Genomic DNA, 22,496 nt, shown 5'->3' with positions numbered 1-22,496 from the left:
ACTGCATATACTGTATCTTGGAGGACCATACCCCAACAGTGCATGGTACTATGCCCAAAGCTGGTGTTTTATCCAAGTCTTCAACATATTGTTCCACCATTCTTCAGGCCAGATGTTTATAAGTGATTAGGTATATGGTATGATCAATGAATCTCATGTTCATAAACCCATTCTTTTATTGCCTTTGCCATAAAATAGATTTCTTTTTCCAAGGAAATTTTTGTCAATCATACAGTATCAATGGACCAGGAATTCTCTAGGTCAGTGGATGGTGTTGAGGGGCAAAGCAAGAAAACTTATATCCAGAGTACATATCTATGCCATAAAAGATAGATTTCTGCCTCCTGCAATGTAGAAGGGGACCTTTCCACCATCTGGCTAGCTTGTTTTCCCCAAATAATTGTGCTGCATTAGAAATTAACAGTGATATCAGCTGGATCAGTCTTGTTGAGGGGGAGCTCATATTTTGAGGCCCATGCATAGCTTCCATCCTCACTATCATGGTCATCTTTTTATGGGTCCATTGTAGAAACACTGAGATAGCTAAGGAAAGAAGAGAGCTGATGTCCATGGAATAGGTTACTCTATCTACCTGATTGTTGAGAGTTTCCACTGTAATGAATGCTATCTGCTGAGCCTTCAAGAAAGATTCTCAGTTTATGATCGCTCCAGTGGATCTATTGACATAAGATTACTCCAGATCTCCTTGTCGCTGATCTTTCTCTATCATTCCTTTCACGCTTCTCATCAGCCAGTCAAGCTACTTGCTAGTGCACAGAAGTCCGTGTATAACTTAGACCATCTTTGTCTCTTCATACAAAGTGGGTATCCAAGCATACTGTTTGCAACTTTGCCTATGAGAAGAATTTCCTTTCATTACTGTCCTGGCTAGCACCAGTATACCATGCCAATGCTTTTCTAAATGAGGAGTGAATCCTTTTCTTTTCCGTAAATTTATTGTAAAGAACCCACTTGAGGCCATTCGAGTTGAAGAGTAAGTGTGTGCTTATTAGTGCCTTTTGGACCCACTTGAGCCTGGTCTGAATGCACTGCTTCCATTATAAAATTGCACCCCGGGTGCCAGCCCAGTGGCTGAACGGTTAAATTTGCCCACTCCTCTTCTGCAGCCTGGGGTTCACCAGTTTGGATCCTGGGCACAAACCTAGCACTGCTCATCAAGCCATGCTCTGGAGGCATCCCACATAGAAGAACTAGAATGACCTACAACTAGGATATACAACTATGTACTGGGGCTTTGGGGAGAAAAAAAATAAGGAAGACTGGCAACAGATGTTAGCTCAGGGTCAATCTTCCTCACCAAAAGGAAAAAAAATTGCACTTTACAATGGATGGTTGCTATACCTACTTTACATTACTATCCAATGAATTTAATAACACTGAAACAATTTTTATAGTCACTGAATGTTCCATGGCACAATCCTCAGTTATCACTTGAGCCCAATAGTCTTTCAAGAGCTGTGCTTTCAAACAGAAAGCAGTTCTTGTTTGCAGAGGATGGTCTTTCTACAAGAACTTTAGAAGTTTGAACCATGATTTTATCACTGAGACTTGCTAGACTCTCTTCCCAATACTCCTATCTACCGTGGATACTTCCAGAACTGAATTTCTGGTCATATGGGGCAAATGGCATACCCTAGCTCCATCAGAAACTGGTAACCTGATGAACCACCCACCCAGCAAATAGTTTTGAATCATATTCCCACGTGCCTTAACAATTCAAAGGAACCTAATAAATTTTGTGTTTCATTTTCACTGGTTGGATATATGAGGGGCAATGACTTACTGTCTATCTAGAAAAGTTCTCCTGCTATACTCCAGACTATAAGATTACTGAAAATTCTACAGATGCAGCAGATTCTTGAAATCTCATGGGATTTACCCCTCACCTTCTGGCATACCTGTGTCTTATTAGGTTATCTACAATACTTGCCATTCTCAACTCACCGAGTCCAATTAGCATGATGATATCATCAACAGAGTGGATACCTCAGATGCTTTGTGGAATGTTAGGACACTCAAGTAATAGGAGCTGGCTACAAGCCTGAGGGGATATATTCTTCTTCCTTCCAACCTTCCGGAGTCTGGCTTGTGTTTATTTCTTCTGGCCAACTTTAGGCACCCTTCAGAGTTGAGCCATGAAATACAAATTGTGTAATTTTGGTGGTTCTGCATATGACTTAAATTGTCTGCTATTGGCATTTAAAGTTAGCATTGCACAACATAAAGATGAATAGTAAAATTCATGCTAGTAGTTTAAAATTTTAATTTTTCTTTATTTAGAATGACATTAAATATCAAATAAAAAACACCATGACTAATCAAAAGAGAGACTGTGGAAGAAAAGCAAAAGCTTTGTCTCTACCTTTAACACCCTTTTTTTCCTACACTCTTTGATCAAAAGGCTCTACATCTTCACTTTGCATTTTGCCTCACAAATTATGTAGCCAGCTCTGCCTCCAAGAAATTCTGATACATGCAAAAATTTGAGAACCACTCTTCTAACACATCAGGAGATCAATGAGAGAGCTCTGCCAGCTGTTAATATATCTCATTACACATTTATGTCTAAGAAGATAATCAGAGAGAAGGTCCGTGGAACCATGGTACCCACACTGAGACAAAACCTCCTTTATTGTGCAGCTCCTACAGGCCCCACAATAACTACAGAACCATCATGGCTTTTCAGTGTCACCACAAACCCCTTCTCAAACGGTCTCCAAAGATTTCAAGTTTCCTTTTCTCAGTACACATCTGCCGTAGCAAAGGCTGCAGATCCCTTTGGGGAAGGATGAGAGGGAAACTTATTGTGTATACTTGTGGTGGTGTACTTCTCCAGGGATCCCAGTCTCCCCCTTAAATTTATTCTGATTCTGTGAACCAATTTTGATCTAGGAATTGTATGAAGGACTAGATCTTGCCATTGCAGTGGCTAATATCAGCTTTCTTATTATTCAAAGGAAACAATACCCTGAGTAGAAGCCCATCACTTTTACCCCAAGATACTTCAAGATCAATTCCGTACATCCTCATGGATCTAGGTAACCTATAAGCCACTCAGGCCTCCCTGATCTTTATTTTTGTTATATCCATCTTGCCTCTGATGATTACCTGCTGTCATCTAGATTCTTCCATTCTAGAATATCAATATTTCTAGTGATAGTAGACCCCAGGAAGATGGCAGAATCTTTCACCCCTATTCTGGCCTTCTTAAAATTATGGTGCTCTGTTCAGGATCATTCTTTGGGCCTTCCCAGGGAGCTATAATGAAAGGATTTTTGGTTCTTTCAAAGTAATCCATTCTAATATTTCCACTTCCCTCTGACTTCTGTTGTTTCTTCAATAATATGTGATGAAGTCCTGGCATCTCCAACTCATCTACACTAGGGCATAGTTATCTACACTAGGCTTCAGTGTAGCATTCATGTCCACTATTAAAATCAGATTGTAGCCAGTATGCTGAATCCAAAATTTGAGTGAGTGGCCTACACAAATAAATGCTCATATCCTCATTCTTATATTCCTCCATCCTAGCCTAACACCCTCAGAATCAATTCTTACACATTTTCCTTCCTCGTTTCATTCATACCATTAGCCAGATCCTGAAATTGCTTTGATATGAATGTTATTTCTTCCTGCCTCAGAGTTCTTACTTCTCTATCCAGATGACACTGAGATTTGACTCTCGTATTTAATGTGGAGGAAATGATGTTGGTAAGGAAAGTGACAGGTGAATAAAACGTCTTTGTTGTAATTGTTTTTGTTTTGGTTTGGTATAGTTCTTATTTTTTTGTTTGTTTTGGAGCAAGGGAGAAGGGACTTTTCTGCAATCTAGAGCGAAGAGTCTGAAGGAATTTGGGGTTCAGGATTTTCAGCCTTGCCTCCCAATATCCTTATCTCAGTTGACAGGATCCCACTCTTTCCCTGTCAGTTATGGGGGGATTTTTGGAAGCCAGATAGACAGATTTTTAGTCATTTATCTACTAATTATAATTGTAGGACCTTCAACACTTCACTTTCACCCTAGTTAGTTTCAGTTTCTTCATCTGTAGAGATTAGATATTATAATATATGTAAATTTCATCCCTTACTTACTAGCCTATGATAAGTTACACTCTCTCCTTCTTTCTCTCTCCTTCTCTTTTTCCTTATCTGGTGTAATACCCAGGTATTACACTGAATTTTAATGGAATCTGATAAAAATTACCAGAAGGTCAATGGTAATATGTTTAGATGTAGCAATTCAACCAAAAGCATTCTACATTGCTGCAAATTCCTAATATGACCACTTGGGTTGCAATTATTTTTTAATTTGCAATAACAGTAAAGTTATAGGTAATTATTGAGGAAAGATCTAAATTCACCATTGTGTATTAAGAGCTCTAGGGCATGTGAAGCAGCGAAAATGTGGTCCTTTATATAAAAATGCTTGATAGAAACATATATAATGTTTTCATAAAATATGCTATATTGCATAAACTAGACCTATTATAAGAGTGGTCACAGGATTCTGAGTTCTGTTTATGGCTGGTCTCCTTATACATAGTAGCTAAAGGGGATTAAAAGAAAATAAAGAGACTAAATTATAAATGAGAAACATTGGGTTTGTGGGAGACTGTAAACCCAGTATCAAACAACTGGATGTCAAGGTGTCCAATTAGGATAATAAGCCAAACTGAAAGTAATAAGCAAGCCTTTATTCACTTGCTGTGACAGTGCAAGCAAGAGACAAAAAGTGGTGCTGGCTCCCCAGTATCCCACTTTTCCTCACGGAATGGCACGAGGTGAGGCTCAGCTAGATCAGTGCTGGTGAGGGAACTCATTTCACTGCCAAGATGCCTTGAGCAGAAGACGCCTGTTACTTTATGGAAGACTGGGTTGAAAAGAAGGAGTGGGGAAGGGCTGGGAGTGGGAAGTCTTAGAGTCAAAGCGGATAATAGTGCGTCAGCCAAGGCTCCTGATGGTCCAGGAGGTCTCTCTCGCTGAGTCCCCATTGGGCCATTGGTGACAGCAGCTCCTCTCTTGATAAAACTGGGAAGGAGAGGGGTATTCCTGAGACCAATAATTAACTCTCAAAGGATGTTTACCTTTCAGCTGACTCTAGGAGCTTACGGATTCAAAAGCCCAATCAGTGCCACTGGCCTATGGCAATTTCCAGTTGGCAATAGGCTCCAACTGGCAAACTGAGAGGTTGCTGAGATCTGTAAGTCTAACATCAAAGGTGGATTGTGGGGCCTAGGGAAAGCACTGACTATGTGGCCCAAAATAGAGCCTCCAGTGTGTCCTACTAGTCAGGGCCCTACTCAAAGGCAGTGGCCTTTCTGGTAACCCAGCAGATAGGTACCATCTGAATTCCTTCATGGTGAATGTGAGAGCCCTAGGAGCCCAATAGACCCACCAGTCGCTGGGCCTCCAGGGCAGAAGGATCAAAAGCGTGGCAATCCTCTCCTGGGGAATGAGGTATTATGTCTCTTACCTGATTTCACCCAGGTGTTTTACTTGTGTTGTAAATCCTTGTAACTCATCTGGGTTAATGGTTCAGCCATTTTGCCACATGTGGGTCAACAAGGCTTCCAGTCCTTGTTGAGTAGTGCCTTTGTCTCAGCCCACCAGGAGGATGTCATCAATATAGTGGAAAGCTAGTTCTCCATCTCAGAGCAAAAATTTTTTTATATCATGACCTACCAACAGATGGAGGTATCCAGGAAATTTAGGTAGCCTTGTGGAAAGACTTTAAAGTTGTCTTGCAACCCATTCCACATAAAGGTAAATTGAACCTGATCATCCAAGTGGAGAGGGATGCTGAAAAAGGCACTTTCAATATCAATTACTGCATACCAAGTTCCTTCAGCTTAGGCAATAGCTTCTATGACTTTCACCATGTGAGGTACTGCTGGTGCTAAAGGCAGCATTGAGCCACCTACAACCAACGGTGAGTCTTGAGGCCTTGCATACAGGCCAGTCATGGCTATTGAATGGAGAAATAGTCTTGCAGAGTACTTTGGTTTCCTTAAGCTCAACAGTAAGGGTAGTTAACTTCTCCCCACAACCTCATGCAGCTGACATTGCTTTAGGGAGACAATGGCACTAGGCACTGGTAGTTGGATTGGTTTATAGTCTTCAACATGCCCCACTAACAGAGCCCTAACTAAAGCAATTCCCATTAGGGATTGGGAGTGAAGATGAACAGGAGTACACATAGAGAATACACCCACACCAATAGTACATTTAGTAGTGAGGACCATAACAATCAAAGTCGTAGGGGCCCAAAAGGACCCACTCATAGCCAGTCCTGAGCAAGGGTCCCACTGGTTGTGGTGTCAGACTCAAACCAAAGAGCATTGTTTGTTTCCCCTCTCCTGGTGCCAGGTATTGCAGGTATCAAAGTCACCTGTGCCCTGGTATCCAAAAGGCCCAAGAAGTGTATTCTCCTCATCTCCCCATTAAACTATCAGCTTAACATAGAGCCTCTGCTCCCCTCTGGGGAGAAAGGAACCTCATCATAACCTGAGTCTTGTTCATTTTTGAAAACCAGCCTGGAGGTCCTTGTAAAAGTTGTCAGGTCTCCCCATTTCAACTCCAGACTCATTGGGAAGAGAGGAAGGGATAGTGCTTGTGTCATTCACGGGGGCCATCATGAAGCAGATTCTATTGGGCCACCTGGCCATGAGGTCTTGGGTTGGGAGCACTTCAATCTCCTCCTTTGAGGCCCTGTCATGGAATAACCAGACTAGATCTCTTGAAGAAAGCCCTTTCCCAGGTTGCCCAGGAGAGGGCGCCCACTTACCACTCTTACGCTGTTCTTTCTGCTCCCTATCTTTGCTGATTTGTCCGTGACTCCTTTTTCCATGCCAAGGAATTTGTCAGTCACCAGTCAAGACAGTTGAGGATTCTAATTTTACCCACAGGTGAGGGAGTTGGGGGACTAACCAGAGGGAAGGACCAGTGGTCCCCCTAAACGAAAAGGTTTCTGTGAACCATTTTTAAAATAACATCTTATTGTTTGATTCTAAATAAGTTAATTATCAATGGAGCATCATTTCTGAGGGACTTAAACTCGACTAGATAATATTAGTATTCTATTGATCAAATAATCAAATTTGCCTTCTCATTCCTTCAGTTATATAAAGCCTCAAAAATATTTTGAGCTCCTTGAGGGTAGGGCTATGTCTTTTCATCTTTATATGTACATTCCCTAATAGAGTGCTTAGTATATTTAGATGTGTGATAAATTTTAGTTGAATGACAAACTTGGTGAGAATTATGCTTCATCCATCACCTTTACCCACCAAGTTTCAGAATAACAAGTATGAAAAATTGATAAACTTGAAAGTCAGGCAAACTGTGGTAGGCAAAATTCTAAAGATTCCTCTCTCTGCTAAAATGCCCTGGTTATTCAATCAAAGGTATTGCTGTGAAGGCACTTTACAGATGGAATTGAGGTGACTAATCAACCAACTTTAAGACATAGTGATTACCTGGGATTATTTAAGTGTGATGACATGAGTGTCTAAATGCAGAAGAGGAAGCCAGAAGAGTCATTGAGAGAGATGTGGCAGACTAGCAAAGAGGAGTGATGAGGTGGAAGGGGTGGAAGGAGGGATTTGAAGGGTGAGGATTCAACCTGCCTTTGCTATATAGTCACAGGCCACATAACGATGTTTCAGTCAATGACAGACGGCGTATATGATTGTGGTCCCATAAGATTAATACCATTAGCCTAGGTGTATAGCAGGTTATACCACGTAGGTTTGTGTAAGTATATACTCTATGATGTTTGCACAATGACAAAATCACCTAACTGACACCTCTCTCAGAAAGTATATCCGTCATTAAGCCACACATGACTGTATTTAAAGATGGAGGAAGGGGGACAAGCTAAGTAATGCAGGAAGCTGAGAATGACCTTCAGCCAACAGCCAACAAGGAAATGGGACCTCAGTCCGACAACCACATAGAACAGAATTATCCCAACAATCTGAATGAGCCTCAAAACAGATTCATTCTCAAATACCCCCAAAATGAAAGAGGTTTGCCAATATTTTAATTTTGACCTTATGGAAGTTGGAGCAGAAACCCAGCTAAGCCACATTTTACCTGGACTTCTGACCTCCAGAACTATGAGATAATAAATAGAGGTTGTTGTGGGGTTGTTTTGGAGATTGGCCCTAACCTAACATGTGTTGCCAATCTACTTTTTTCCTTCTCCCAAAAGCCTCCCAGTGCAGAGTTGTGTATTCTAGTTGGAGTTGCTTCTGGTCATGCTATGTAGGATGCTGCCACAGCATGGCCTGATGAGCAGTGCTAGGTCCACGCCCAGGATGTGAACCAGTGAAACCCTGGGCTGCCGAAGTGGAGTGTGTGAATTTAACCACTCGGCCACAGAGCTGATCCCTAAATAGAGATTTTTTTAAGCCACAAAATTTGTGGTGACTTGTTACAGAAGCAATAGGAAACAAATATACAAACTAATCATTCTTTTTACATTCAATAACCACAAAAAATAGTTATTTAAGAGATTTATTGTGTAAAAATATGTATTTAGCGTATTTTTAGAAATAACAAATAGCCATTTTCAAACTGAAACTCTCTGGAATGGCAATGTACATGGCCTGTGTCAGGTAGGAACTTTTATTTTCTCACAATAATCCCTGTTTCTTTCTACTGCATCTTATTTATAAAGTATAACAATGTTCCATGTAATTATGTTTGGTACCAACTGTCACCTTTAATGCATTGTATCTAACAATATATGTTGTGATGTAGCTAAAGGTTCTTTTATTTGCTGAGAGATAAATTAATGATATGCACAAAATTATTATGTGGCAAACTCAAGAAATAGTTATTACATATTTGTATAAGTATTAAGAGGATTATTCCTCTTTGTTCTAATTGTTTTACAAAAAAGCAAAATACACTCTTCTATTAATTTCAATTTTACGGTTTTTTAGGGTGAAGAACTTTTATAGCTTGCTTTTAATTTTTCCTTCATTTTTTGACATTGATTAAAATTATGTCTGCTGTTGAAAAAGTTTTAAAATAGGTTTAATACAAGAGAATATACTGTGCTGTGGTTTTTTAACATTGGTTATAAGTAAGTAGTAAATTAGTCCACCCCAGAAAAGAAATAGTCTAAATCCTTTTATTAAACAATAAGTGAATGCAAAATTATAATTAAAATTGTACATGCTTCTTTAGAGACCATTTAGCGTTTAAGATTGTAAAGTTGTAAGGTATTCTTTGTTGGAGAATGCTAATGCTGTTTTTTGCTGCAAAATAATCAATGTGGTTACCTAAGCAACTTCCATAGTCACGCCTCCTTTCTTTTCTACACATACTCTTTACCCCAGCTGTCTGGCTTTTTCAGATCATGCATATACAGACTTCCCTGATATATCACTTATGCTTACAAGCTTAAGAACAAAAGACTATATAAATCTAGGTTAACAAAACAATCTTTTTGGTTCTGAAAAAAAATTGTTTTCTGTTAACATAAGGGATAAACTGTCTTACAATTTCCTGTGAGTACAGAATGAGAGCTACCTGATAAAATATACATTTTTACACATCAAAGTAGATTCTAAAAGTCAATTTTCTGCAGGGAAGACAGAAATATTATCTTGCATTAAAATCTTCTTTTTCTCATAAAGTTGTGGAGGATCGTTATTTTTGTGCTTTCATCAAGGATTGTAACTCCTTTAAGAAAAAGTGCATGTGGTCAGGTGTCTCAGACTCTTTGCTGTAATGAAAAGAAACAACTTTGAATACCTAGTTATGCTATCGTCGCCTGATTTCATTGGCACTCATACCATTTCTCCCAGGGGCTGGCACAAACATGTGGCTTTCATAAAGACTGTGCAGAGGTTTTCACTTTCCTCCTAACTTTTCCAGCTGCTGCCATTCTCAATGATTTCTATAAGACACCTAAAAGAAGCCTGGCAAATGCTGATGTGGAACAACTTATGAAAGAAGGGGGAAGGGATAGGTTTGGGCTCTAGAGAGGAGAAAGTGTGCCTAATATTAATAATTATAAAAATCAATACTACTACTATGATAATTTACACATGCATAGTGTTACACAGTTTGCAAGGCAATTACATGTTTGAGAATAGTTAATTTTCTGTTAAACCAAAAAGTGGAAGTAGAACTATTTACCTGACCAGCCATTTTTCTTGGTAGCAAACGGCATAAATGATTTTTGTGTGCTCCTTTTTCCTACATTAGTAGATAATATGTATCACGTATTAAAACTTTGGAAAAATACATCTCCAGTGTCAGAAGCAGATCAAATTATGACAAGGCTTAAAGAACTGCCCCAACATAATTGCATATACTTTGAATAACACTGTGAAGTGTAGGAATTATTTTCTTCTAACCTCAGTTGTGCTTGAGAACAAATCAGAAAAAGTTTGTAGGCTAAGTGTTGTTATAGAGCCCATTTTCAAGATGAGGAGACGATAGCTTAGAGTAAAGTGACTTTACTGGGGAATCATGAACAGGAAGTATTAGAATTGGGATATTTTTCCAAACCTTTTCACTGAAAAATAAGAAGAAATCTTTCCACTATAATTTCTAACTCATCTTAACTCTTTAGCAACGTTTTCTCAGAAAACTCTTCCAGTCATAGACTCATATATTTTTTAAGGCACCTAAAATAACAAAATTATCTTTCCTCCCATATGAAAATCTTGAAAGATGATCATCAGATATTATTTCTGGTACTGGATACAGTTTTATGATATTATAAAATGCTTCTTTTTAAAGCTTACACTCTAATATTTTGAAAGAAAAAAGTTTCTACCAATCAAGTAACTACACTTAGTGAATGGTGAAGAATTAATAAAGAATACTGGCAGTCATTCACTTTTGTCTGGCAGATTTGAACCTAAGTTGTTCTTCTGTAGCTGAGGAAAACTCAGAAGAAGATATATATACATATGATATCAAAACACACGCGATATCCATTTTGTGTACTGCCTGTATTAAACCTCACACGGAATTGTACAACTAGATCATCAGTATAATGAGGTTTCTATAGAGTGATTGCTTCATATTTGTTTTTCCTGCCTTTATTTAGAAAATGTCTGGGGCCCTCCCCTTGGCCCAGTGGTGAAGTTCACGTGCTCCGCTTCAGCAGCCCAGGGTTTCGCCAGTTCAAATCCAGGGCGCAGGCATGGCACTGCTCATCCAGCCATGCTGAGGCGGCGTCCCACATGCCACAACTAGAAGCACCCACAACTGAAAATATACAACTATGTACTGGGGGGCTTTGGGAGAAAAAGGAAAAATAAAATCTTAAAAAAAAGAAAATGTCTTGGGAAAGATAAAAAGATGTATGTGAATAAGCAACAGAGAGTTTGTGAAAATGGTTACTTTTAAACAATTTGTTTTCATTACTGAAGAAGTAAGGAAAAGAAAGAAAATATTTCAGGGAAATTCAGTGAAAATTGTATCTTCTACTGTAGCATCCTTTTCTGGTTTTGAAGACTAAGATCCTTTATAGAGATTGAAGAATGGTAATTCTTTTAACCTTTGAAACATAGCACGTAAGTGAAAAAAAAGATTAATCTTCAAGTATTTGTAAAGCTGATCAATAGAATAACAAGATATTTCCCTGCAATTAATGTAAGAAAATTATAAGAAGGCAAATTTTACTTCAAAATAAGGACTATTTTCTGACAGCTATTCAGCAATGATATGGGCTTTCTTATGGGGTCATGGGTTCCCCATCAGTGAAAATAATCACTGGGTAAGCATTGCACAGAAAAAGTAAATATGGTATATATTAAATTAAGTGACTTCAAAGATCATTTGCTATTCGAGATTATGTGAAGTCGCAGAAATTCTCATTTTATAATCCTGCTAGGTGATAATATGAGAATTGAACCAGATGACATCAACATTTCTTCAGTACTCTCCGAATCTATGATTCTATGAGCAATGTTTCCTTGTCTTGAGAATTGTTGTTCCGGAGAGAAAAGGCATATATCTCCTAAATAAAACTCCTCCTGGGCCTCCTTTTTTCTACTTGTAGTCTCAGCCCTTGGACTCCATTAAATCCCTCATTTTTCTCTCTTATCACAAAATGTATTACTCTTATAACATCATATTGTCCCCCTCATTAGAAAGTGAATTTCTTAGGGGCCAAAACCTCTTTTTTTTTTTTTGTCTTTGTATCCCTGGCATGCTTAGTACATGCTAAGCATAAAAAAGAAGAAAAATCAATAAAATTGCATTGGCTGAATAATCAGGAAAGAAAATATAAATAATAATGAAGTGTGAATGTAAACAATACGGCTAGCAAGAGGATGCTAAAGTGAAAGGTAGAGTCAGACACAGAATAGTAAAGTCTAACATTCAAATAAACTTGCTAGGTGTCAGATACTTCTCTAAGAACAGTACATTTAATTTAATCTTCACAACAGTGCTTTACGCTGGATATTATTTTTATCCTCATTTACAAATAAGGGGCCCAACTTCCTAATGTCACACAGCCAGTGAGTAGCTGGGTTGGGATCTAAATCCTGGCCACCTCTCCCAAGTCAATTCCTGTAATCACCATGCCACGTGAAAGAAGTAGATATATCAAGAAAGAAGTAGAAACAAGATCCAGGTGAGCGCTCAAGAATCAGAGTGCGTGCATGTTGCATAGGTCAAAGTCAGTCCAAACTAGTGAGGCAGAGGAGAACCAGAAGGAAATTAACCGAAGTATAGCTAGCCCAGGAAGTGTAATAGGAAGTGTCATAAATTTAAGGACAAGAAGCTGAACTCCTGATCCCAGCCTCCTCTTGACTAACAGTATGACCATACATGAGCCCCTCTGAGCCTCAGCATTCTTGTCTGTACAATAACAAGGTGTGACTATCTCTTAATGAGTCTCTGTTCCCTTTGAACTCTGAGGTGGTGTTCAGCAGCAACTTAGAAACAGGAATTAAAAATTCAGGCAGGGCAAATAATCAAAAGCCTAGGAAAATTGCTTTTACCCTGAAAAGGTTAGAGTCTTGACAGAAATATGTCAGTGTAGCACCTTTAAGGTGAAGTTTTCCAAGAAGCCCTTGATAACTCAGAGAGGTGCTTTTCCCCACCCTGCATTTTTAGAAAGTTTAAATTCTAGAGGCAATAGGAAAAAATATAAAGGGGTGTTGATCCTGAGATTAGACCACTTTTTTTCTGGCCCCAACACTTCTTTGGGTCATGGAAATCTAATATTTCTTAAAGGCATCATTCTATAAAATAAAGAAGCTAGAAATTATCATTTAAAAGATTGGGAATAATTGTCATACTTTTGTAGGTTTATGTGAAAGTTTTTTAACATATCTATTATTTTAATTCCTCTTATGATGCATATTATTTTCCTGAGGTGGCCATAACAAAGTACCAAAAACTCAATAGCTTAAAACAACAGAAATTTATTCTCCTACAATTCTGGAGCTTAAAAGTCTGAAATCAAGATGTCAGCAGGGCCATGTTCTCTTGGAAGTTTCTAGGAAAGGAATCCTTCCTCGCCTTTTCCAGCTTCTGGTGGTTCTTGGCAATCCTTGGCATTTACTGGTTTGTAGCAGCATAACTTTTGTCTCTGTCCCTCCACCTTCATGAGGCCTTCTTCTCTCTGTGTCACCACTGTCTTCACATGAACTTCTCCTCTCTGCGTGTCTGTCCCTCCAAATTTTTCTCTTATAAGCACACCACTCATTGGATTAGGACTCACTCTAATCTAGTATGACCTTGGCTTAACTAGTTACATCTGCAATGACCCTATTTCCAAATAAGGTCACATTCTGAGGTTCCAAATGGACATGAAGTTTGGGGAGATGCTATTCAATCCAGTACATGATGTAACAGAAAAGACTCTGCTTCAGAGGTCCAGAGATGCAGGTTTCAAACTTGCTCCTGACAATAGTAGAATCATGCATAGATCAGAATCTCTCAAATCTTACTTGCAAAGGATGCTTAAGGAATCATATTTTATAATTCTATGAGTTAGACCAAAAGTTTATATTTTTCATATTTCCATAATGAGCCTCAACCAGAGCATGTAGCCAATTCCCAGGCTTACCTTTCAGTTTTCCATTTATTTGACAGTATGAGCCACCTAAGTGTTCATCTTTCTAACCGGTAACAGTTTAAATGGGCAGTTAAACACATTCTATATCCTCTGGTGATTTGGAATGAAGCCACGGATTTGGTGGTGGTCTGGCAAAAGAATGACATTCCCATCATAACACTTAAAACAGTGATTAGGAGGTTCCTGTCACCGCTGGTCACAAAGTACAAGATGGTGAGACATAGGTCTCAACTCAGTAGCCTTCCACAGACAGGTTTCCTTGAGTCAACCGCACTAGTGTACAATGTGTTGCTTTGGTAGTAGCTGTTAATGAAGTAAACAGCGTTACAGTTCATGGTAAAGTTATTTAAATATTAGTAAAATATTTTACTACAGCCTAATATTCATATTTTAAACTAAATCAATAACTAAAATGCGATAATTGAAGAGATTTATTTATATTCTGCTTAACAGGATGTTACCATCAATTGTTAGCTAACTTTTAAAATGATGTAGAGAAATGAATTTCTAATGGAATTTCAAATGAATTACTACTTATTGATATATTACCAATAATAAGATGAGGGAAAAACAATAATAGAATTAAGAGAGAGGGAGAAATGAATACTAGAAAATATGTTTATGTCAAATTCAGGAAATAATTTTTAAAAATGGTAAGAAAATTCTATTTAGAATAAGACAAAACTGTAAATTTTTATAGCTATAAAAATTATTTTAAAATATTACAAAGCAACAAAAGTAGATAGTAGAATTTAGTCTTTACGTAATTCACAAGGATTATTGTGTCTTACGTAGTGGCAACTTAAATTTGATTCTAAAATCTTTCTTTATAATAAATATTTCAATCTATGTGTAAAAGATGCATGTATACATATACTCCCATTTAATGGAGAGATTCTCAAAGTTTTAGAATAAATCTGTGCCATTATATGGTCTAAATGACCCTTTCAATGTCATTTCCCAGAATTTTTCTGTGTTCATTCTCAATCAAGTTGACGTACCAAATGTGGCACTTCATACTATATTACCTGCTATTATGTCCTTGTTTATATGATTTCTCCTGGCCAAAATAAGATATCTTTCCATTTCCCATTTTCTAATTTACATTCCTACCTAATATTTTAGGTCTGTTTGAAAAACTTGCCTCTACAGAGCTGACAACAGTCATTTTCTAGCCACTGCACATTTTGTAGGTGGCCCATGTATGGCAAGCTTTTTGACACATATCCCTTTTGTTCTCTTCACTATAATTATCCAGGACTATATGTTAGGTTTCCAATAAATCTATGTAGAGTAAATGATTGAATAAACTTAAAAAAAAGTATCATACAAAAGATACACAGGCCAAAGAGTTTAGATGCCTCTCATTACTTGATCTTCTCAGATGACAAGGAGTTAGCTGGGGTGCACAAGCTGTGTCAGGAAAAGAGGCTGAATTGGTATTTTTTTTCTTCTTTGGTGAATAAAACATAATGAAACTAAATTAATTTCCAGCATCTACATGGAAAGAAACATAGGAAAATAGTAGGCAGGGTATCATTAAAAGGAGACTTAATGGAGGAAAAAAAAGAGCAAAGAGAACTTCAGAACTTCAAAATACATAGTATTAATGATAATAATAGTAATAAAGAACATAATATATGGGCCAGTATGATGGGTACAGTACTATCTGATACTAGTTCCTAATGTCCAGTTTATTTATATCAGTGTTCATAAACAACTGTGCTTGTTAACCAAGAATGTAGTATGAGTTACAAAGATACAAAATCATAAGAATATGCTCTAAACTAGATGCAGGAATAAAAGAAAAAAAAGAATATCTACTGTAGCTTTATTAAATGAAACTATTATCAAAGCTGTCTGAAAAAGAAATCAAACTATAAAAGGCTCTAGCTTCCTCTCAGATAGATTTCAATTTGACTCTAAGTTTTCTAGAGACCAAATTAAAAGAGAAATCTGATCAATTTCATAATTTACAGCATCCATGAGAAAAGCAAACCAATTTACTCAGGAGAAGTGCAATTATTCCTGCCACTAAAACCTGAAAGAAATTTCTCCCAAGGGTCATTATAAAGAGGGCACTGTAAAATATAGTGAAATATGTGTTGAACAATATCTTTATGATGGACAACCCTAAAAGTTTCATAGAGCTGCTTTTTTATAGTACCCCTCCCTATATCCTGATGGTCTACCTATACAATTCTGTGTGTAGTTTAGTACAGGCATAGATTTTTGATTAAAGTACATGACAAATAGAAAAGCAGATGGAAAAAAAAGCCTTTCAAAGATTCTTCAAAAAACATCTTTATCTCACTGTGGCTCCTTAGAGAAATTTGGTGACAATAAATCTCAGAACGCTCGATTGGTTCATTCAGTAAATAGGTATTGGACAGCACTATATTAGGCACAGGGGACAAAACAATTTCCAGGAAATCAACTATTCTGTGATGGCAATTAAAGGTAAATAAATATGACAGATGATCTCAAAAAAAGTAAAATTGACATTCTGTTGTGAAAGCTGAAGGCAATTCAAGCTTGGGATTCAGTTCCAAGGATACGCTCATAACATGGGTCAGGTCTCTCTCAGAAAACAGGTTTGCATCTGCTGTGACCTGCTGATTAATGGGCACTTGCTGAATATTCTACTCTGTTTTAGCATAGTCTCAATGCCTTTTGGGGAAGAGGTCTACTGCCACCCTACTTCAGGTTTTATCCTAAAATAAACATTCTATTGAGATGTCTATCAAAACCGTGGCTTTAAAACTGTGATCTAAGAAGCCTTAGTTATATCTTCCTTGAAGTTGTCTCAGGAGACCTGAGAGGAGGTGGAACAAAAGAGAAGCCAAACAGTCGGACCTTTGTCTTCTCTAACTATGCATCAACTGCAGAAGGCTTTCTGCTAAAATAGGAGAAGGATTTTGACAAACAGTTTTTCAAATGTGCTTGAAAAACATTGCGCTGCTCTATATACTATTGCCAAAATTTTATTTTTCCCTACAAAGATCCTGAATATATACTATTCACCTGCTATGTTGCAGTATTTAGATATGCATAGTCAAATGTCAAAGTCTTTGTCTCAAGGGGCTTAAAGTTTGTAAGGAGACCCTTAAGTGCACCAAAGATTAGGCTGCAATTTGTTAACTGCTGTCTTGGAGATATGAATAACATGCACTGTGTACGTATAGTGGATGGGGCAGCCAGATCAAATGAGAGGGAAAACAGGGCTCAAGAAGCCCATATATAACAGGTGGTTTTTGCATTGAGTCTGGAAAAATGACAGAAATTAGGAGAACAAGATGGGCAAAATTCATTTTAGGCCATGGAGTGTGTGAGGGAGGACATGTCAAACAGCATGGCCAATTGAAAGCAAAGTAAGTGATTGGAATGCAAATAAGGTAGGAAATGAAGTATTAAAGTCAGGAAGAGGTCAGAACATGAAGACCGAATGCTTAACCAAGAGATTTGAACCAAAAGACAAGGGGGGGGGGACCAAAAAAATAAACAAATAAAACATAATGAAAACTTCAGAGTAATACCATGAGCACGTTTATGTTTTAGAAATATCATCGTAGCATTATGATAGAGGTACACTAGAGAAGCGCAGTTTAGTCAGGCAGAGTAATTAGGAGATTATGGCAGCAATCTGGAAGAAAATAAATGGAAACCTGAATTAAGCCAGAGAAATTGTCACAAAGGGAGGGAGGTATGAGAGAGAATGAAAGGGTGGCACATATGGGATTGTGTGACTTCTTTAGCTTACCTGTCTTATTTTTTCCCTTCTGAATAAACAACGATGTATCTTACAGTGTTCTATTTCTCTGTATAATTTTATTCCCACTTTCTGATTCATGTATATATAGTCAAGCTTTAAAAGATTTGAAATGCTATTCTTTTCATATTCACCAAATCTTACATAGCAGTCCACTCGAAACTTGAACATTTAATCACTTAGTATATTCTGCCTGCATAACAAAGCTCAACATTATAATCCTCCAGTTATTACAAGATCTGTGCTGTCTGGGATACATTTACACTTCAATTACAATTACAATGCTTTCATCTTAACAGCTTCTAGTTTCTGAAGGATTAAGTCTCAAGGATTATGTTATAATGAGAACAAAGGTTATTGACTACTTTTCTCATATCTTTCCGAGATGCTTTGCTAGCTAAATAAAAGTGAAGCCGACTTTATGCCAACATGTTTTCTCCCCACAGGAAAACATAATGGAAGTTATAAGAAATCAAGAGTTTTTACTGCTTCCAGCTGAGGAGCTCCATAAACTCCTGGCCAGTGATGATGTAAATGTCCCCGATGAAGAAACCATCTTCCATGCACTGATGATGTGGGTCAAGTATGACATGCAGAGGAGATGCAATGACTTGAGCATGCTTCTTGCCTTTATACGACTGCCACTGCTTCCACCACAGGTAATTACACATGATGCTGTTTTAAATGCTCCAAGGTGCTGAAAAATCTTATATTAAAAGTAACATCACAACCCACTTATTATCTGCTCACATTTCTGCTTTTACTTTTAGTCAAATACTCTTTTTAAGGTAAATTTGATGGTGGAGAAATGATGGGTGTTGAGTCAGGGATCTGAATCACATCTCTGCCACTTATGGACTCAAGGTCATTTGACTAGGAGAATGTCGCTAAATTTCCCTGATATTCAATTTCTTTGTCTATCAAATAAATTTGTACTACGATGCAAAAGTTTTGTGAGGATCAAATTAGATAATATATGTAAAGTACTTAATCTCAATAGAGTATCTGGAAGATTTTTTAAATGTTGCAGTTATTAATTCCCTACTTTTGAGATTGATCTATCTATCTATCTATCTATCTATCTATCTATCTATCGGAATATACAATAAGATGATCATTCTCTGATGCAAATACATACTCTGTGGCCAACCCTAGGGTATTTTTTAAGGCTCAATGAATGGAATGTCAAACTTCTACAGAGGGATAAGATATATTGCTGAATGGTATATAGTTAGGAAGTAATAGCATTTAGAAATTGGAATTATGGAATCGTTGATAATTGATGCTACAGAGAATCCAGACACCAAGTGAACCAACCACTTCATTTTGTCGATGAGTTATGTAGGACACAAGTGAATTGATAAAAACACCAGATTCTCTCGGCTTGTAAGAAGGAGAGTAACTATTTTTCCCTGATTTGGAGTCTTGTGTCTTTAAACAAATTAGTAATGTTGTAAACTTATGCATGCACAGCATGGTGAGCCTGGGCTTGCTGGCTTTTCAGGCTATACAAAAAGAACCTTCAAATTGGCTCTGATCTGTGAAAAGATAGATTCAAATGTGTGTGCATACATTTTGCATGGGGAGATGCGGGAGCCCTATAACATTCACCTGATCCTTCTTTTCGATCCAAACCACCATCAACACTTCCCCTAATGCATATATGACTAAGAAGGTAAGAAAGAAAGTTAGAATATCAGGAGAGAATGATAAGCAAGTTATGACATGTTAATAACAAGTGAAGAAATGAGAGTTATGGTCATATATTAAAATTGGAAAGTTAAAAAAACTATACTAAAATTGGGAAATGAATGAAGCTTTATAAATAAAGTAACAATTGTGTTTCATTTGGCTGCTCAAATGAATACAAGAGTAAAAGCAGAGAGGAAGAATTTATGAAGTCCTGCCTAAACAAATTATACAAGCTTATCTTAACACCACGCTCTTACAAAAGGAAGGGAAACATGCATTTAGGTAACTTGACAAAGAATAAATGGTGAAGCCAAGCACTGGATTTTCCTGAATTTTCTACCCTAAGTTCTGTTGCCAGATATTCTCAGAACCTGGGGATCCTCTCTCAAGATATAAATGGCCAATGATCATTATTAGCCAATAATATGTAGGTAGACATTAGCCAATGACAGATGCTGTGGCAACTGGTCTCTTTGACTCTGACCACTCATTTCAACTGATTGTTGAAATGTGGGGAGCTTGGAGTTAAACTGGTGCATAAAAATCTCCATAAATAGGAGGACACATACCAGGTATGTGACTAGGGCTCCATCTTTTCATGATATGCCTTTCCTTCATGCCCTCTTACCCTACTCTTCTGTCATCAAAAATAGGAGATGCTCTTAACTGTACATCTCATCTAAACTGTTATGTCAGAACAGAGATGTACATTCTATTGGCTTATTTGTTCCTAAGGCTACACATTACACATGGGTTTTTAATTCTTATTGGTTCAGCTGCTTCATCTTGCTTAGTGAAACAATATTTATTAACATTAGAAAGTAAAATATTATTTTCCTTTGGTGTAACTAACCAGAGAAATGCTTTTAAGTTAACTCTCATTACCGTGTCCAATAGACATAAATACAGCATGTCTCTATTCTCCATTCCTCATCTCTCAAACTGGGAGCATTACAAGCATAATTTTGTATATACTTTCAAGCAACACAGGTACAGGAGGAAAGAGTAAAACACATTTTCCTTTCATAAAATGTCTTTGGATATAGGAGGGGCTGTTACTTCCAGAACTAATATTAATGAAGCACATGTCATTATAAGCATGTTCCATAAAATATTTCTAATCTTAAAAACACAGCTGCAAGGTAGGAATTATCAATTATATTATAAAGAGGGAAAAACAGGTTCAAAGAGGTTAATTGATTTTTCAAAAGTCATAGAACTAATGAAAACTCCAGTTTTCCTGCAAATCTGGGCTCGCCAGATATGAACATACACAGAGTAATTTCTACTATGAGTCTGCGTTATTTCATTGTTTGCTCTCTAAACTGGAAGATCATTAAAATGTCCTGAATACAGCAATTATGAAGGTTCTGATAAAAACACTGAGAAAGAAAGAAGAGTAGGGAATAAGAACTAAGATGCATTTATTTCTTTCTTTAGTTACCAAACATAATACATCTTATCTCATTTAATTTCTACAATAGCCCTATGTAGTAAATATTACTACCATTTGACAAATGAGCTAATAGAGAATCAGCACAATAGTCATCTTTCTATTAAGCTGTAGAGCTCAGATTTTACTCTAGTCATATCTCACACTAATGTGGTTCCTCTTCCACAGGGGAAATGAGTGCAAAATTTATTTCTGCAGTTGGTTTCATATTTACCTCAATGTCCAACCAGAGTTTAAAAAGAGTTTAATAGAATCTGGGATTTTCCAGCCTTTTATATGAACTTTCAAGCTGCTAAGCATGTTAGGGTCCGTAAGAGAAGCCATTATTATGATCAGGAAACACTTTTTCCTTGACCCACAGAGCCATTAAATATAGATTTTTGTCCCTAATTCTTATGGTGCTTAATGTCTAGGTCTTTTATAACTTTTAAGTGATTTGTGGATATACACTGTCTGTGTGTGTGTAATTATACTATATATGTAATAAATTACATGCAATATATAATGTTTTATATAATATGTTGCATATAATATATAACTACCTGATGTTTAATTGTCATGCAACAAAACACAATATTATATTTTAAAGTACTCCCAATATTTAAAGGAGGGTCTACATTTTTCTAAGGAGACTTGAGAGAAGAATTTAGTTTGTGTTTTTGTAAGCTAATTCCTACACAGGTAAATGACAGATTTTGGGTGAGTAAGAGAACAACGTTTGGAAAAGCGGTTGTAAGCTACTTATAATATTGTTAAGTGAAACACAGCAAAGTACTGATCAAGCCAGGGAGAAAAGGCAAAGAAGATTTCGAGATGTTTAAGACAAAAATATTAATATACAGAAAATATATGCTTCCAAAATTAAGTTAAATTAATTAACTCATAAGTACTTTTACAGCTATGAGTTTCTATGTTTCTATTTAGTAAAGGTATGGAAAAAATTTTAGAGCAAAAAAAAGAAAAATAAAGATGACACTCTGTCAACAAAGAAAATATGTTAAAAGATTAATTAGGGCCAAAGAATAAATTTAGATTACAGTGAGAGTCTTCTCTATAATCGGGAGCCAAGTGACAAACTTAATTTAGGCAGATTTCAGTTTAATCATTTCTCACAATCTGCATTCTCATGTTTTTTCTTACAAGGCCTATTATGTGTATCTGTGTTTAGTTATTTCTTAAGTTCATTAGAGAAAATCTATCCTGATATTCTCTATTATTTATAAATTAACATATGTTACAATGAAGTATAAATTATGGTAATTTGGTATAGAAAAACATAATGAAGATGTAAATTTTGTTTTGCATTATGGATTTAGTTGGATTTGGTTTGGAATATGGCTTTCAGTTGAGAACAGTGGTACACAAAATGAGCTTCAGAAAAGAATAGAAGTAAAGACATAAAAAGACTCAGAGGCAACAATGTCTATTTTATCCTCTACTGAAATTTAATAGCTAATGCTGAAATAAATTCAATTGACTTTGATATAGAATAGACCAAT

General features: G+C 36.9%; 1 protein-coding gene across 2 annotated transcripts in view; it reads left to right on the top strand.

The window, feature by feature from the left end:
- Nucleotides 1–22,496, top strand: part of KLHL1 (kelch like family member 1) — a 327,107-nt gene that overhangs the window by 182,202 nt on the left and 122,409 nt on the right. For both annotated transcript variants that reach the window (XM_070578894.1, XM_008513552.2), the window contains exon 5: nt 18,299–18,511. In XM_070578894.1, coding sequence (XP_070434995.1) covers nt 18,299–18,511 — 213 coding nt within the window. The remainder of the gene's footprint in view (nt 1–18,298; nt 18,512–22,496) is intronic.

This window comes from Equus przewalskii, chromosome 16 (genome assembly GCF_037783145.1).
Source record: "Equus przewalskii isolate Varuska chromosome 16, EquPr2, whole genome shotgun sequence".
Classification (NCBI taxonomy): Eukaryota; Metazoa; Chordata; class Mammalia; order Perissodactyla; family Equidae; genus Equus; species Equus przewalskii.
Note: the sequence above shows the minus strand (reverse complement) of the source record. Positions and strands in the feature narration are given on the sequence as shown.